This window comes from Gasterosteus aculeatus, chromosome 1 (assembly GCF_964276395.1).
Source record: "Gasterosteus aculeatus chromosome 1, fGasAcu3.hap1.1, whole genome shotgun sequence".
Lineage (NCBI taxonomy): Eukaryota > Metazoa > Chordata > Actinopteri > Perciformes > Gasterosteidae > Gasterosteus > Gasterosteus aculeatus.
In genome coordinates, this window is record NC_135688.1 from 17,902,405 (window position 1) to 17,920,885 (window position 18,481).

The 18,481-nt window shown below is 45.4% G+C and overlaps 1 protein-coding gene across 4 annotated transcripts in view; it reads right to left on the reverse strand.

Annotated features, from left to right (window-relative positions):
• The window catches only part of aplp2 (amyloid beta (A4) precursor-like protein 2), a 44,641-nt gene extending 29,492 nt beyond the window's left edge, over positions 1–15,149 (reverse strand). For 2 of the 4 annotated variants that reach the window (XM_040174908.2, XM_040174885.2), the window contains exon 1: positions 14,764–15,082. In XM_040174908.2, the coding sequence (XP_040030842.2) occupies positions 14,764–14,835 (72 nt within the window). In that variant the 5' untranslated portion in view covers positions 14,836–15,082. Of the gene's footprint in view, positions 1–14,763 lie in introns of all 4 variants that reach the window. The other 2 variants (XM_040174899.2, XM_040174891.2) reach the window with 2 other exon arrangements.
• Between the last annotated feature and the right edge of the window lie 3,332 nt (positions 15,150–18,481).

An 18,481-nucleotide genomic window follows, 5' to 3' on the forward strand; every position in this document is an offset into this window, starting at 1 on the left:
AGGGGAGGAGGGAGGAGAAAGCAGAGAGACCGATAACCAGAGGCTCACGGCGACACAGGGGATAGAGGGAAAAGAAGAGGGGGGGGGGGGGGGGGGATTCAAGCGAGGGAAAAAAATAATGGAGAAAGAGGGAATGAGGTTGCGGTGGTGAGAGACTGGCTTATGAAACAGAGAGAGATGGGAACCCTGTATGAAGACAACACTCACAATAACAGCTGCTTAGCACATTTACCAACACCTTGTCCAAACACAAATATGACCTCAAACTCCATTTCTCCCCTGACACACCCACACCCAAAAATACTAATAATCCCCATCCAGGACACAAAGCGATGTCTGTGCTCAGTCCGTTGCCATGGCAGCGTGCATCGGTTTGTTCAGCAATGTCGCTCCTGAACCAACTGCCGCTCGTTCCTTTTCAAATATGTGAAAGGGAGTAACGTTAAAGTCACAGCTTGACTTTTGAGGAGAGTCGAGATTAGAAAAAGTGAAACGCAGCAGTGGCTTTCAGGATGCGTTACAGCAGGTTAGTGCCACAGTGGTAACATCCATGGTGGATGGTGGAATCCGAATGTAGAATAACTTCAGCCAAAGTTAGACAGAATTTCTGAATGTAGTCTGCTTTCGGTGAGTCACGGAGAGCACAGTCAATAAAACAGAAAATAAAACTGCTTTCACTGATTCGTCCAAAAAACACTCCACAGAGGCTCCAAAGTGAGAATATCACGCATCAACTTGTGTGACAATTCTCGTTGTCGGTGCGGTATGAGGGTATAAAATGAGGTGCAGCAAAGAGAAGGCGGCACAGAGTAAATACTCGAGACTGAGTTTTGTCCGTTGGAAACATCTGCGCATATTTGAACAGAGACAAAAGGTCCTGAGGGTGTTTATTTGATCAGAGTTTGCTCTTAAAAGCCATTTTTTGTCCACAGCACACAGTAAGGACAAGGACTGCAGGGTAATTTGTATGCGTTTGCATAAGAGCGTGCTCGTATTTCACACTACAAATTTCACACAACGTTTCTAGTGAGCGTAGCACTGTCAAGCAGCGGGAAACCTCCAAAGTCACTTCACATTTTCAGTCTGAAAACTCAAGAAAAACCGTACGTCACCGTCTCACTGCTCGATCACATCCTCGATCTCTGTCATCTTTCTTCGCTGCTTGCTATTAATGGCTCACATAAAAAATGAAGCCTTCAACATCTCTCTTTAGCTCATTTCATCCCCTATTCCTCCCGTAAAGGATCATTGTATTCTCACAAGAACAGTGTAGGGTCTACACCCACTCACCCCTGAACTTTTTACTGTAGATTGCTTGTAATCATTGGATATGTAATTATGAATGCATTGGAGTGTAGGGATATTAGGCCAAGAGAAGAGTAAAAACACTGTTAATTAGAGCTATTTTTTTTTAGGTCCTGTGGCACGCTGGCTTCTCACTGGGGAGAAGGGGTGTCTTGGCTATTTATAAGCCCCAGTTGGTGGGCCAGTGGGGTCTGGTCTTCCAGGCCTGCAGTCGCCAGCACGGTTTTTTTTAACACTCAAAAAATGTTTTGGTTAGGTGGTTTCATGCTAATTAGAACCAGTATTTTGAAGGCAAAACAAGAAAAGAAAAGAAAGGTAATAGACTTTATTCTCTTTAATGACGAATTCTGTGAGAAGTCTGATAAAAAAAACTAACTTGTTCATGTGGCATTTGATTATTTTTGCTGTCAAATTAAAGATTCACCTTGATTCTAATGCACAAAGGTACGCACGCTATCACAGCGGAATCACCTTGCGAGTTTGAAAGCCCGGTGAAATCTATTAACCAAGAAATATCTGAAATATATATCAAGTAGGTTTAGGTATCGTCCTACACTAAAGCCAGCCGGTTATAACAAAGAACTGGGCTGAGTCAGTGAAGGTGCGTTTCTTCAGGTACCCGTGCGACATGAGATACGATCCTAGAAGTTCAATTTTGAGCGAAAGAGTTGAGGTAAAACCTGAAAAAATACGGCGCTGAAGTTACAACAAAGGATTGTGTCCTTATTCAAGGAACAAGAGTATTCAATTGCACTTCTCTGATAACAAGTATCTGAGGGGGTTGTTAATCAGTTTCAGCTGCATTGCTGTTGATGGGATTAACAACAGGTGCACTAGAGGGCCACCGATGAGACAACGCCCAAAACAGGACTGGTTTTGCATGCGGAGACCAGTTCAAGTTTCTCCCCCTTGATCTCTTTCACTGGTTTTCCACTGGTGTTGGCTTGAGGCATGAAGCCATCTCTTAACCCTACAGAAATTGCACATGTGGATGTGTGTCCCTCAAAATATGTAAACTCTCTATATCAGATCACATTGCTGGAATGTGTTTTCAAAGTGTTAACTGTGTTGAGCAGTCATAGCCATCATTTCTCCTTGCAGAATGACCCCGCGTTGCAGTCTAGCTGAACTTGTAGGAATGAGTTAGAAGAGTTGTAATTGTAGTTTGTTTGAAAGCACATCCAGGGCAGAGGTAGTGCTAGTGGAAGGGAGCCAGGGAGCGAAGCCGATGACTGAGAAAAGTTCAAGTGTGTTGACCAAACATCAGCTGTTTGCTTGGTACAATTGACTTGAGGCTTCTTGGGCTTTTTTTTGCTTGGACTTGGATTTCACAGCTTAATAGGTGAAATGATGAGTAGGAGACATCCTAGAGAACTGGTATGTTCCAAAATCTTCCATACGTGAGGTTTTTACAGAGAGACAAATGAAAGAACCCATTAACTCATGCAAAGTGCTGCCCACATATTTATAATGCAGGTCTGAGTGACCAAAGGGCAAGAAGAGAAAAGCGTGAGTTGCTAGAGATAGCAACGCCACTCTGTCATCACAGGGCGAAGGTCCTCACTTCTCAATTTTAATCTCCCCTCTTTCACTTTACAGTTCTCCCTCTCACACATTTCCTCACACACCCAAGTGTTGTCGATACTGCGTCTGGTTTCTCCATCTTTGTCTAAGCTGCTGTCTGCGCCGCAACAGCCACGCAGGAGCTGCTGTTCAGACGGCTGCTTGTGAAACGAGCCCCCGGCGGCCATACCTGATGCATTTTGTGTTTCATTACGCTTATGTTCTGGGGGCTGCCAGTGATGCGAGGAGAGCAGAGCAGGAGGGGACCATGGAGCCCTCTCCCCCTGGGCCCTTCCTGACACACATTCCAGCTGCACTCATCTCACTGGAATAATATTTCTCTCCGCGCACGTCTTCAGCCCCATCAAACACAGCCCCGAGGGTCATCCGTAGTCGTCAGAATATTGCATTCGGTTTTCCTCGGCTACCTGGTGAGATTAGATACAGGGCAAATTGGGTTGTGGCTGGTGGAGGAGCAGGAGGCAAAGATGACCGGGGATGTCGGGGAGGAGGCAGCAAGGGAGGAAATGTGTTTCGATTCAGCTTGGGGCGTATTTGGTGGTGAATTTGGGTAGAGATTTGTCAAGTGAGAGCAAGGACTAAACTGGCTTCCACAATCACTGTCATGTCCGGTTGGGGAAAAGGTAAAGAATGCAGGAAGAAAAAGACGGCCTGAAGGTGGAAAGGTGGGCGGGCAAGTGGGACTGTTACCCAATAAAACAGACTCTTCTGTTGGCCATATTAATATTTATCCATCATAAAAGCTTATTTCTTCCCCTGTGCTAGTTTGTCCATTACACCAAAGAGTTGTCACAACAGCAGTAAAAAGAGAGACAAAAACAAGCCATGCTCAATAAATTGTTAACAGCTACTTAATTGCGACATTTCTGTCTGAAGCAAATATCGAATGTGAATATAAAAACAATCCCAAACATCTCAGCTTAAACGGATTGTGCTGTTGCTTACAGAGACGGCTGGTATATTCAAAGCCAGTCAACAGAGAAATAACTGATAACTGTGTGCAGCAGCGATAAAGAGATAATTAAAGGGTTTTGCCCAGAGTTTGTTGTTTAGTTGCTAAGTTACGCAGGTGCATAAGTGCAGAACTAAGGCGCTGGAGTGTAAAAACTACTTCTTGCAGGAAAAAGATAATTGCTTTTCATTTTCCAGTAATGACTCGAGGATTGGGGTTTCAGGATTTTCAGGTGATTTTTTTGGGGGACGAGCCTGACAGCTGCATGGTGTGATGTCAACAGGTTTGAGCACGCTCTTCTGCAGATCTCCTGGGAGTTCTCTCTCTCCCTCTCTTTTTCTCAGCCATGTGAGCTCTCCGCCCTCTCTATCCGGGCTTACCGTCCACGTGGCACAGAGCGGATTACATTCTTGACATCAATGTGCCAGATGTTTATGACGAAAATAGACAGGGCAAATATCCTCACCACTGAGGCAAACAATGTATTTAGCCAAGACCGGACACCGCGTATCTCATTTATTCTCCCCTGCGTCCTTCGTCTCCAACGTCCACCTTTTCCCCCCCATTCGGAATCAGAGCAGCTGACCTCATGACATTGTTCAGGAAACTGAATTGACTACCTGTCTCTTGTTTTTACGTCACTGTCTGCTTGCTTGCGCCTTTTCCATTATTTCTCTTGCAGCTTCTGCTCGCAGCTTTCTTCCGTTAGCCAATATGGAGATCAAATAGTCGATAAGCCACCCACTGTAACATACACATTAGCATGATTAAATTGGCCATCGCCTGTCCCTCTATTAAAAGCCTTTCAGTGATTGGTGGGAGGAACATCCAGCCTGCAAGTGCAGGAGACGGACGGGCACTGAGTGTATGTGTTTCTGTGTGTATGAGTGTACACGGTGTGCATCACTGCTCATGTGCGTGTCGAGAAGTTACTAAGGGTTTTCAGGGGTATTTCTGACACAGTGCCAGCTTTCAGTGGAGGAATTTCAGGTGAGGTTATGGAGAGGAGACCTGTTAGAAAGCAATAACTGGGCGGGAAGAAGTCACTATCGGGCTCGCTTCTTGCAGTGGCTGTGCAAGAGAAGTGGGGCTCAAGCGATTGTTAGACAGGCCTCAGTTTGTCTTGAACTATGTGTTTTCCACGGGGCACTATACGCAGACGCGGACTCCTCCCCCTACTTTGCACTGCACTCTCAGCAGTTTGAAAGAGGAGGATTAGACACAGGAGTGTGCCTCTCGCTCATCTGCCGGAGAGCACTGCCTCCTAATCTCTGGCGCTGAGGAGAAGGGATTTGGAAGAAATGACCTGTGCTCACTTCCCTCCCTCTAATACCCTCCAAGTTGAGTGAAAACACAGCGCCCGCATCCTTCCTTCCAAATGCCACTCCCACCGCCGCTTCCTCATTTTCCTGCTGGATGACTCTTCGCTCATCAGCATGCAGCACCAGGCAGACCGGCAGGCAAACTTGTCAATAAAGGAACAACAGTAACAGGGCATCTCAGCGAGGCCTCCAGCTCTGTCACTTTCAGCGGCCTGGACTCCCTCAGTTAATGAGCAAGCAATTGTTGAGCAAGCAAAAGAGAAATTAGGGAGGCAACGAGGGAAAACGTGACCCTGGAGGTGAGAAGTGTAATAGAGCGATAGTAGGGGGAGAGAGGAGTGCTGCGGGGAAAGCACAAGGCCGGAAAACTCCGGTGAACATTAAAAGTTGAAATAGACTATTTTCACCACACCGAAACGGTTGCGCAGTAAAGTCGGCAAAGACAAAAGAGGGGACGAAGAACACCGTGTCTAAATCAGACGGACTGTGCAAACTGGGAGCTGACATTGAGAGCAGTTTCAAGGGCAACATGGAAATATCACATTCAGTTTCCATAAAGCCGCCTGGAGACGCACTGAGGGCACGCTGGAGCAGAGAACTGCGACAGAATTAAGGAGATCAAGGACGTGTAATACTCCCAACATCTGACAACAGGATGGAATGCAATGCGTTGACCTTTTGGCATGATTGGAGAGGTCTGATTGCGAAGCCGCGCATTTTCAATACTGAAAATAAAGTAGACACTCAGCAGCGGGCTACTAAATTTCCTTTTTTATAAAAAATGTATTTTCATTTTCATTCATCAAACACATGTGAAGCACTCGTACCCCGTGCACTCCAGGTTTTAACTGGGAAGCAGCTTTTTATTCACATATTCCAATTCCACTTGCCCTTGAAGGCCATATAGTCACCTCCCAGAAAACATTTTTGTTAAAAACAAATCTTTTGCTTCAATTAAAAAAAGAAAAGAAATATCTCTACCAATCACACAAGGCTGTATTACGATTCTCAGTCATTCTGACGACCCTGAACCCCTCTGATTACCACTTGGAATTAAATTCTAGGCAGCAGCTGAGTTTGACACCGTTCCCTGCACGCAGTGCCACTCTCCCATGACCGCCCAGGCGGATGTTAAATTAATCTGTGCTCCGATTGCAGAGCTCCCTGCTCCCACGTCTCCCCTGCAAACGCCGAGCGGGGAAACCGAGACACAGCCTACGCGTCTGCATTATCCCGTGTTGCCCCAGGCAATGCAAGGGAGGCCACCTTTACCAGGGGAAAATGATGGATGTAAGCTAGATATGCTTATCTGTCATTAAGCCCAGAGCTGTCCTCCCGCAGTCTCTCCTGTGGGGGAGGGAGGAGGGATTTCAATCAGACTAGTGAAGACTATAATTCAAGTGAGACAAGCTGAGGCCAACGGCTAATCAGTCACGTCTCTATGGAGAGCGCCAACTTCACAGCGGGAGCATCCGTCTCTCAACCTTATATTTCACTTTACGCTTTTTGTTGACCTTTTTAAATCAATTGACCTTGCTCCCATGCCTCTTGTGTCTTTTCCTACAGCGCAGGGCCCAAGTTGGACCCCTCTGCTGCACGCTAGTGGTCTCGCTCAGGTATCCAAGATCCAAATCCGCCCAACGGCTGTGAGCTAGACAAATCCCTGCGCCCTCGCCTGACTGCGCTGCCTGTCAGCTCCAAGGAACTCAATAATAGCGCAGTGGCGCTAAATAGGCTGCTGGAAACATAAGGACGGGATGTGATGAACACTGGAGGGAGCGGCTGGAGGGTAGGTGGGGAATGGAGGGGGTGGAGTCCGACAAGGCGGCTCGCCGCTAGGAGGGGTCTATAATTAGCTGCAGAAGATCAAATGACTTTTAATGGTTTGTCTGAAAACAGGAGCCTATTTCTGATTTCAGCTCGGAGCTATATTCATATCTCATCAAACTAACAGAGTTTTCCAGAGTGCTTGATTGGTTTTTATCTCAGATCGAAATGGCTGATAGGGGTGCATGGCTTGTAATTAAAAGAAATAGCAATATTGGGGCACTGTGCATGTGTGGACTGTGGACATGTTTGTAACCAAAAATGGACACACAATGTCACATGAGTTAATTTAGAAATATTTGAGCGCCTAAAATTCATGGCTTAATGCTCCACTGCATGCTTCGTCGTTTGTATAATAGTCATTTCCCACGGATGCTTCACTGCAAATTGGCTCATCACAACTTCTGGTGAAAGATAATGGAAACGTAAATTGGTCATTAGTTAGAGAATGAATAAGAAATATACTACAAGGACAATATCAGGGTCACAGCTCTGCCACCACCTGTTCTGATGCAGACTGATTACGCAGTTAAGCGTTGAACATTCAGTAACGCTCGGCACAACAGCGAGCGCACACAGTGAAATGGGAGAGGCTTGATAAGCGGTCTAAAGCAGGAAAAGATATCTATGAATTGATTAGTCTATCAAGTGGCAATTCAGTTGTGATTTTAATACTTAGGACATTGATCAAGCAACATTTTGAAACATTTACTGGTGGCAGATTCTCAAATGGGAAAAACGTATTGTTCCGTCTCCCTCAATAAACTGGTATTATTGAAACTTGAATGCGGGAGAAATAAAGGACTGATGTAGAAGTAGGTTTGTTGAGGTAAGTTTGTTTTTGCACTTTCACCAGGTTTCCTGGTAGCATTGAAGCTACATTCTCTGTTCTCTCCTGGAATGCTAGAAAAAGGATAAACTCTAGAAAACAGAAACATGGTCCCGGCCTTGTTGATACCATTTCCTCTACAGGCACAGAGAGGAGGAGATGTGAAGGAAGCATGATAAGCTGGTTGATGCTGCCTTCAACGTGATTGACGCGGCAGAATGCGGACGTCAAAGAGCTAATCTGTACAGGCTTAGAGCGGAGAAGAAGAGCATACAGGAGGCTTTCACGCTGCCCCTCCACCCACGATGATGTATTCACAGATCACATTATCAAAGACAAGTGCATGTGGACTAACTACTAGCGGGGTGGTAGCAGTCAGTCCACATGCACCCATACGCGGATAATTACAGCCAACTCTGAGATTCATTCAGGTTCATTCGCTCACTATCCACTCATAGCCCAAGCAAATATAGACATGGGAGGCACAAAGGAGCACTTTAATAGCAGCGGCCGAGCACACAGACTTAAGATGATAAGAGGAAAACTGCTGGCGCAAGAGCTCTGCAACCAAAGAGCAATAAGCAGCAAACGCCATTTCTTGGGGTCGTGCTGAACGGATTGTTTTCACCTCCTCAGTATTCAGCATTTCTACACATTTGTTGATTGGATCTGCTTGTCTCCCTGGTGCATGATTTGCTAAGAGACCCTAAAGGTTTGTGGCTGTGATGATATATTTGACACCACCATTGTTATTTTATGACTGGTTGGGGGTCTTTTTTACCATGAATGTAAAGGCTGGGGTAATCTCAGTGCTGGCTTAAATCAGCAGAGAATAAAATGGGCCGAATGCATTAACAGATTTTTTGTAAGCCATTAATCCAGCGAGAGTCATAACAGCAAATGCCTCCGTGGGATGTAAGTCTGTGGGTAAACCCGCTCTGGGGTTCTTGCCTGCGCCCACTTTCTAAATTACCGTCACGAAGAGATAGGACGTTTTAGCACACAAACTCAGTGAAATCATACACGTCACAATCCAGGTTTCCTGCTAGCATTGAAGCTACATTCATTTCCCCCCGTTTACAGTGAGTTAGTGTGAAAATCAATGAATTCCAGACTACTACTTTCTACGAGTAATTTACATACAGATACATAATCAGTCTCTTTTCTTATCTGTGAGAGCAGGTGGAGGGGATCAGCAGGGTGGAGCTAACCATGCACAACCCTTTTTATTACAGTAGGAGGTGAAGGAAAAGTAGGAAAATACATGGGAGCTCTGTTCTCTCCGGCGATGCTAGCGTCTCCAGTTCCCCATATAGGTGAGATCCCCCCCTTGTTCGCTCTGTGTCTCCGGTGGACCAACATACAGAGCTGCCGTTTGTCCTTGGCCACCTTGTCCTTGAGAAAGCGCTGCATGAGACAGGCTGCTAACAGGGCCGTCACGTAGCCCGAGCACCATCGGCGGCGGCGGCGGCGGCACAGGCCTCACTCTGGGGGAATACAGTCACACTGCGCAGCTTCCATCTCTTTCCATTGTGCCATTTCCATTTCACCCAATTCTCCCGAGGAAGAAAAGGATAAACTCTAGAAAAACGAAACATGGACAACCATTGCGGGTCCCATCCTAGTTGATACTATTTCCACTACAGGCGCACTGGGGGGTAAAGAAAGGAGGGATATGAAGGAAGCTTGATAAGCAGGTTGAGGGGGGGCGCTGGAACTAACATGGTGTGTTTTCCCTGGCACTGAATGGCGTAATTGTGTAGCGTTGCGCAGCAAAACAGAGCACCACAGCAGCCAGGCAGGCGGCCAGTCATCCAGCCTGCTTATCAAGGCAACGAGCACACCCTTCTTCACCATTCTCCTCAAGATATAAAGCAGGGACTCTGCGTATACCTGGATATGCAGAATCGATGCATTTGACAGTGACTTCCATTGGCTCTCAAATACAAATATAACACAACAATCATGTCTAAAAACATGCTGAGCACAATCCCATGACAGAAAACAAAAGGAAAAGACTATCATCTATTGTAACAGAAAACCAGGTCGGATTCAAATGCTGTTGTTTGACACTAGAGACCAGCATCCGGTGAAGATGGGTTCAAACAAGCCTCGAGCGATTTATGCTCATCCATCTTCTGCTTCCGTTGAGCAGGCTAACAGCAGGGAAATGAACAGCACACAGTTTAACAGGCTCTTTGATTATTAGCTGCCTGCCTCCATTAGATTTCACTGTGTGTGCAGGAACAAAAAGGCAGACAAACCAGCGCACACGCCTCGTCACAACACGCATATAACTCAGTGATCTCACAAAACTTAGAGCTGCCCACCTTAAAAAGACAAGGAGGCCGGACAGAAGACACGGCCTTCCTCACACGTGTGGACAGACAGGGGCCGAGGAGGAGACGGACGGGGCCATAAGCAGAGGTGCAGAAGCACTATAACTCATAGATGGCACACCACATATTTTATTCATGGGAAGAAAAACCCAAGCAGCAAGAGTGACTCACTGAGCCACAGGGACACACACACACACACACACACACACACACAAGTAGGGGGGTGACAGGGTTTAACCCACCTACGTTGACGGTCTTCTTATTCTCAAAGCGAAAACACATTAAAGAATAAAGTCAGAAACATCAAGGCTTCTTTCAAAGGGATTTAACGGAGATGTGTTTGCCTTCCCAAGCAGTCAGCATTGTGGCTTTCGCTCTCGCTCATGTCACAGCGACAGAAGCGCCCACTGCACAACACAGCGAGCCGTTTGCACTTCTGGCCATGCATTCCTGAGCACTCCGGCATGATGAACAAACAAAAGGAATTCTCACGCAGACGCGCTGAGCCAGGCTATTGTCCAAGACACAGACTCAGGTGTACTGGCGCTCACGGCGACGTCGGCGGCGTGTGCACGAGGAGGATTGTCGTGGCTGTGCAGATTGGCCTACATATGGGAGGAGGCCCGGTGCAACTTCAGCGGTGTGCAGCCATGAGTGAATTAAACCCACGTACTCTGCGCACAGCCCACGGCCCGGGATCTCTCACTGAGGAAAAAAACAGACTAAATATGTGATGGGCTGAGCTTTAAGAAGATGTGGGCCTACACACACACACACACACAGTAGAGGAATACGCAGACACACAAACATGCATTTCCAGCTGCAAAAGAAAAAGAGGAATCTACGCTCACTTCGGATAATTACAGCGAACGCGGACCGAGGGGGAAAACGCCCGCCACGGTGGGAACGAGGCTCGCCGTGAGGCCTCTCTATTTAAATCCCCCGGAAGAGGAGGAAATGCGTCTGTCGATGGAAGCGCTCCGGCAGACGTGCACCGGCTTTGATGACGAAACAGCCAAGAGAGGACTGTAGATTGACTGTAGACTGTGGAGTGGCAGGAAGGTGTCTTTGAGGAAATGAAAGGACAGAGAATAAGGGCTTACATTCAGTCAGACATCCCTTCCTGCAGTTAGTCACAGATCAAACATCGATGTTGCGCGAACCCCACTGATATTACACACGGGTGACTCACATAGTTGGGTAACACTTTGATGCGAGTTTTCCTCTGCAGAGCTTGGAAGTACTGAGTGAGTGGGCGGGTGAACTGAGGGAACGCAGTAGGGCGTCGGGATCAGCACCTTTGCCTCTGCAGATCTAGAAGCACCTGGAGTTTCTTGTCGCTAAAGAGGATTCCCCGGGATACGGGGCTGTCCCTCTCGACAACAGAAAGCAAGGTTTTAGCCGCTAATCGACACAATTGAAGGCAGAGGGAGGCCGATTCTGGGCTGATGGCGCACACGCCGCTGCCTTCCACTTGATTGACGCGGCAGAACGCGGACGTCAAAGAGCTAATCTTTACGGCTTAGAGCGGAGAAGAAGAGCATACGGGAGGCTTTCACGCTTCACCGCCACCCACGATGATGTATTCACAGATCACATTATCAAACACAAGCGCTACTGGTTGTTGATGTGGGTTTTGTCCAGACTTTTCCCTCGTCTCCCCTTGGTATCTTGATAAGTATTTAGAGTTTCCTCTAGGGTTACAACTTTAGAAGGAGGAGGTAGGAGGGGGTAGTCAGGCCAACTCTGAGATTCATCCACTCATAGCCAAAGCAAATATAGACATGGGAGGCACAAAGGAGCACTTTAATAGCAGCGGCCGAGCACACAGACTTAAGATGATAAGAGGAAAACTGCTGGCGCAAGAGCTCTGCAACCAAAGAGCAATAAGCAGCAAACGCCATTTCTTGGGATTGTGCTGAACGGATTGTTTTCACCTCCTCAGTATTCAGCATTTCTACACATTTGTTGATTGGATCTGCTTGTCTCCCAGGTGCATGATTTGCTAACAGACCCTAAAGGTTTGTGGCTGTGATGATATATTTGACACCACCATTGTTATTTTATGACTGGTTGGGGGTCTTTTTTACCATGAATGTAAAGGCTGGGGTAATCTCAGTGCTGGCTTAAATCAGCAGAGAATAAAATGGGCCGAATGCATTAACTATTCCAGACTTTCTGTATTCCATTAATCCAGCGGGAGTCATAACAGCAAATGCCTCCGTGGGATGCAAGTCTGTGGGTAAACCCGCTCTGGGGTTCTTGCCTGCGCCCACTTTCTAAATTACCTTCACAAAGAGATACAACTGCTCAGCCTGGATTTTCAGAAGCACAGTGAAATTGAAATGAAAAAAAAATACCTTGTTTTTCTTGTACAAAGAAAGGATATTAAAACAATAAAACGCAGTGGCTCTGAATCTTTGGGACAAAAGCTCTTTTAAAACCACTGCAGCCTGCGACACAGAGACAGACGGTCGGACGAGAGGCGGGAAACAGCTGAAGAAACAAAAGCTGCGGCTCTCTCGCAGGTATCCGACAGAACAGAAGCGTTGACACAGCTGAGGTATATGGCTAATCCCAAAATGCTTGAAGAGGAGGAACAGCAAAACAAGAGAGCCGCTATGGTCCAATGATACCTCAGCATCTCAGTACACAAAGATGGGGGGGGGGGGGGATCAAACCATCCCCGACCAACGTTGTGTGAATTCAAGCCCGAGGTCCGGAGGAGTCATTCAGCATGTCAGCACAACAATACACGCCGGCTGCGTGTCCACACACCCGTCAGCACCGAACAGTCGGCTCACACGAGCAGCGTCACTGGCAAACAGCAGCAGCAGCAGCATCAGCAGGCCGTTGTTTTTGAGCTTACCAGACGTGGTTCAACGATTGAGAAATGCACGGAAAGCCTTTGGCTGCGATTGTGTGCGGACAGAGAAAATGACACGTTAATGTTTAACTTGCCACTTTGTCGGTCTGCAGTCTTGTAATTTAGACTGAAGTATATTGTCCTCTCTTTGGATTGGTTGCCTTCTTTCTCTGACTCAAAAGGTGTTAATATTTGTGTTTCTCTATTTCACCTTTGGCATGAAATCTTCAGTTTCAGTGAGCATTAGGAGGCCGTGGCAAAAAATAAAAGGTTGTGAATATCATTGAATATCATTATATAAATGTGATAAAAACAGAAATAGCCTTGCCCTTTAGGACCGCCATTGATTAAACCATAGGAATCCTCAGCATGCGGCACAAAGTCAAGGCGCACAGCAGCCACCAAACGTTTCTCAATTTAATCTGGGTGACTGATCAAGAAAATTCATTGATTTCATCCATTAATCATCTGAGCAGAGTCTGTCCAGTATTGATCAGCATGTCTGTGAAGGCGGGAGAGGAGGCGACCATTGCAGAGGAGACAGGTCTTAGGAGAGAGAGAGAGTGCAGCAGCTGCATAGATTTGTGGGGAACATAATAACCATTATTTCCCCCAACACAACGCGGGCCAATATACTGCCTCAAAATGGCCGAGGTTTTTTTTGTCGCAAATGCGTCGGAGGGAGAAACATTGCCTCATAATAACCACAGCAGTGCCTGGAGGACAGGTCTTGTTAAAATGTTCTGTCATGGTTGCTTCAGCAGTGAGCAGGAACATGTTTGTGTGTCCGTGTGTGTGTTGGGGGGGGGGGCTTGCTCAGAAAATGGTTCCATTGTTTTCCAATGACACACACACACACACACACATCTGAAACTACCGGCATCAGTTTGCACAGACGATAACAGGTCAGCCAGTAGGCCCATAGAACAGCAAGTAGTGTGTGTGTGTGTGTGTGTGTGTGTGTGTGTGTGTGTGTGTGTGTGTGTGTGTGTGTGTGTGTGTGTTTGTACAGGACAACCTGCATATCAAACAAATAGACAAATAGACTCCTGGTCGATGAGTCTCCTCTGTGATCGTATGGTTTTAAGGATAACAAAGACCAATAAAGACACCACTGAGTAAGACCAGGGGCCAACCTGTTGACAGAAGAAGAGCTGGAGTTTGAAAAGGAAAAGATGAATTACTTCCCCAATGTTTGATCAATATAATGGACAATGGACACAACTGCTCCACGGGGCAGAAACAACGCAGGTTGTGATCTATTGCACAAGTCCACCGTGTCCTCGGGGGACAAAGCTGCCGCTGCTGTCTTCCATCTGATCTCTGCAGTAAAGCCCGCTGGGGTTGTTGTCACCGCACCTTCACGTGGCTCCACTGCCATCAGCAGACTGCAACCAGGGCTCCGGGACGGGGGAGGAAAGCGACCCGAAGGCCATCGGATTCACACGCAACCCGCTCGGACGGTTCATCCGCCCTTTCAGCAATTTAGTTAAGGTCTTGTGTTAAATCCTGACATTAGGCTTTACACGCAAATCGATCGGATCGATTCCGCTCCCCGTGCGGGGGGGGAAGACGTCAAAGCCTGCTGAAAATAATAAACTGTCCCACCAGGAGAGACCACGCGAGACGCCGATGTCTCACGTGAACAGAGGACAAACGTACTGGCCGAGAAAAGGAGCAAAACGCGCCGTTGTTTTTATGCGGCTCGGACCCCCCCAAACCCGTTTCCCATCACATACCTCGATGTATCCGGACAGCGCGGGGACCACGATGCCCAGAATCAGGACGCACATCGCCGCCACTGAACCCATCTTCCACGGTCTTCGGTTCGTGGCACCGTGGATAACTTCTATATATGTCCCGAGAGGGCTCTCTGTGTGGGGGGGGGTAAAGAGCGCAGCGAGTCCCGGAAGAGAGCGCGATCAGCGGGACCAGTCCGGCTCCGCTTCGGTTCGGTTCGTTACTTGGAGCTCGACAGAACGCGTCAGTCGGTGTCTTCTGGAAATGTGGACTGAGGCTGTGGTCTCTGGGGCGGCTGCGCTGCCTCCTCCCTCCCTCCCTCCCCGGGTCATCGGATCGTGCGCACTGCGCCACCAGGCGGCCGGCCGCAGCACCACGGTGCGGCGTAATTGTCAGTCAGCCGGTGGACAGGTACGCTGAAGTGTTACACAACCCGAGCATGCCCGGACACTATGGGTGATGTTTTACGTGCCACAACCTCATGCATTCTGCAGGGTTGCTGCCTCCCAGTGATGCGTTCCACACAAAACATCACAAATGCAATAGACAGGCAACAGGAAATACAAATGAACTTGGTGGACACCTGTAATTACATTGGTTTGTCACAGTAACATGAATGAGTAGGTATAACCACAGAAACCACAGAGCCACTGAATAACAAGGGAATAAAGATGCCACTTTTTGATGATTTCATACAAATTCGGTCTGAATTATGTTGTTTCCAAACAGCCTCAATTGTGCTTTTTTTCTCCTATTCTAAAATGGTGTACTTGAACATTTATATGTACTGGGGACCCAAAATGGTCCCGAAATTTGGCATCACAGGAAAGCTGAGCGTCTGGTGGTTCGAAGGATAATTGTCATCACATATGAGTTGTATTCAGAAATTAGTCCCCAAAGTCGCCAATTCAAAATAGATTTTTTTTCCAACTCAATATCACTATTCAATGACCTCTTGCATTATCACAGCCTCGTGAAATTTAACAGACACAAATTTGAGACCTATAGAGCATTCAGAGGATGCATGGTTCCACTATAGGTTTAATTAGAATAGAGTTTCTAATGACCGTCTCCCCATAAAGATCCCTCCCCAACCCCCCAAAAGAAAATAAACAAATGTGTGGGTGTTTAAGATCTAATATGTGTATTTTACTATAAATATGTGTGTTTGTAGTATCAATTTGAAAGCAGAAGGTGTACTTTTAAAAGGCAAGGCAAGGCAAGGCAAGGCAAGGCAATTTTATTTGTACAGCGCTTTTCATACACAAGGCAGACTCAAAGTGCTTCACATCATAACATTTCATACAATAAAGTGAAATAAAATGACAATTAAAAACAGCAAATAAAATTATAAATTAAAATCTTATTTAAATTGTTTAATTAAAAGCAGAGGTTAAAAGTGCAATGTAGGTAAAATTTAGCAGAAGGCGAAGCTGAACATAAAAGTTTTCAGTCTTGTTTTAAACGTAGTCAGAGTTGGGGCAAGTCTTAAAAGAGGGTCTTAATAATTGCATTAAGTGAAGAGTACATAATTCTTACACCACTTCTGTTGAAGAGGTATTGCAATGATTCTTTTGTGAAGAAAACGAACAACAATGGTGTATTCAAATACTTTCCTTCTGAAGAAAACTCATCTCATTCTAATTCCAGTGGATTAAGCTTTTCTTTTTTTGTGGGAGAGACACACACAGAGGCAACCAGAGGAAACATTTTCTGTTTTCAGCGCAATGTAATAGACAACAACTCATTTATTTTCTTCTTAAATCAGTTTTTTTTTACTCAATTGAAAAGGCTGTAAATTCTGTAAATGTGATCGTTGCTTCAGGCATGACACACAGCGGTTATTCATTTTTAATCATCAGCCAGACTTGTTGGAATAGGATGAATTTGCACACATGTTTTTCAAGTCTAATCATGGGGGGAAATGAGAAGAAAACAGAGCAGATCATGTATTGTTTAAGTTTCAAAGGTTTATTGAGAAAATACTCAAACTCTCATCGAGTGATATTTCGGCTTTCCATCACCAACTTTCTCTGTACAGATTCCTGAATTGCCGCACATTGATCATAAAGACATAACAGGTTTTATGCAGTTAATGTGTCTGGTATCATTCAAAAGAAACACACACTACACACTAAACACACACTAAAATGAGAGATAAAAGCGGCTATTGAGACTCGGGGTGTCCTAAAATCCAAACACATTTTCTGCTTTTTGCCCAATTTGCAAGAAGCCACAGACCAGCTGACCAATACAATGACCACCATTTCTAAACCCTTTATTGTATACATTGTATTGCTATTCCCCCAGGCTACTCTTTAACTTCAAAATATTCACCAGAAAAAGTCAGATTCGTACTTTTATTGATGCTTTTTGAACATTGTTCCAAAGCTATTTTGAAAGAACTCACCGTAAATGGTGGTGGGCTGTCGCTTCTGTACCATATAATCTTGACATAAATAAAATTAGTCCCAACGCATATACTTGTTCTTGGTTAATACCGTTGAATAAAACTACATAACTAGTATCAGTATGAAGACACACAATGACCTCACCACTATTTGATATTGTAAACAGATGGCTTCGGTTTGCAACTGAATGAAAATATTCCCGCAGGTGTCTGTAAAGCATTTGAAGACGTTAATATTGCAGCTCCTCTCTCTGACCACTAGAAAGGAGTAAAAACGCATTATTGGGATTTTGATCAATAGTCATTTCCTGTCAGAACATTTCGGTCTGTTCAGTTTTTCGCTGTATTTTTAAAGCTCTAGTGGTGGAATGTGACCATATCTATACATACAGTATATTACATCAAATACAATGCGTTCTAACATCTGATTTTAAATGATGATGGAGGATTAATATTAAGACAATTAAATAAGGACCGTTTCCGACAACTTTATTTTGACTGCTTCAGTTTGAGAACATTATTTTGAAAGCACTTACCGGATGGACACTGTCTGCACTGTCCGCACGCAACTGGACCGCAATTCCTCTTTTTGATCACAAGAAGGCACGTGATTTAGATTTCGGTCAAACGTAACGCTAAGAATATCTATTTCATAATCAATGACCTTTTGTATGTACAAGAAAAGTCACTAATTCACAATATGTGTACAGTTGGCTTAAGACGACCCTAATGCTCCAAACTAAAACAAATCACAACAGTAACGTTGCATCAGGTAACATTCTATTTAATTTTTCTAGATGGTTTACATAGAATGATCATTAAGCTATAATGGCCCTTCAATACATTATTATTGCACCCAATGTCTAGGTATGTTTATTTTTTAGAGGATTCTGCTTTTTTCATTGTATTCCTAACGCTCTCAGTGGAAATGGCTGCATGACACTATGTATTTACGACTTGAAAAAAAAATTCAAGATTGTGCTAGTTTAGTCCGATTCCTTCAATTTGGTAACTGCATTTTGAAAGTATTATCCGCATGAACACATGAATCTTTGTAGCGTGATGAGAATAATATTGCAGTTCGTCTCTGTGACCACCGGAGGGAAGCAAAAGCAAGCGATTCGAGTGAATTGGTCCTTGAACATAGAAACTAATTGACATTTTTAAACCTTCCAGTTACTTTACTCTCGTAGTCTATGCGTTTCCAATGTTTCTTTAGATAATTCGATTGCATTCACGCTTGAGAAATCATAACATTAATTTGACACGTTTTCAATTGTATAGATTTATCATGCTGAACGAAACCT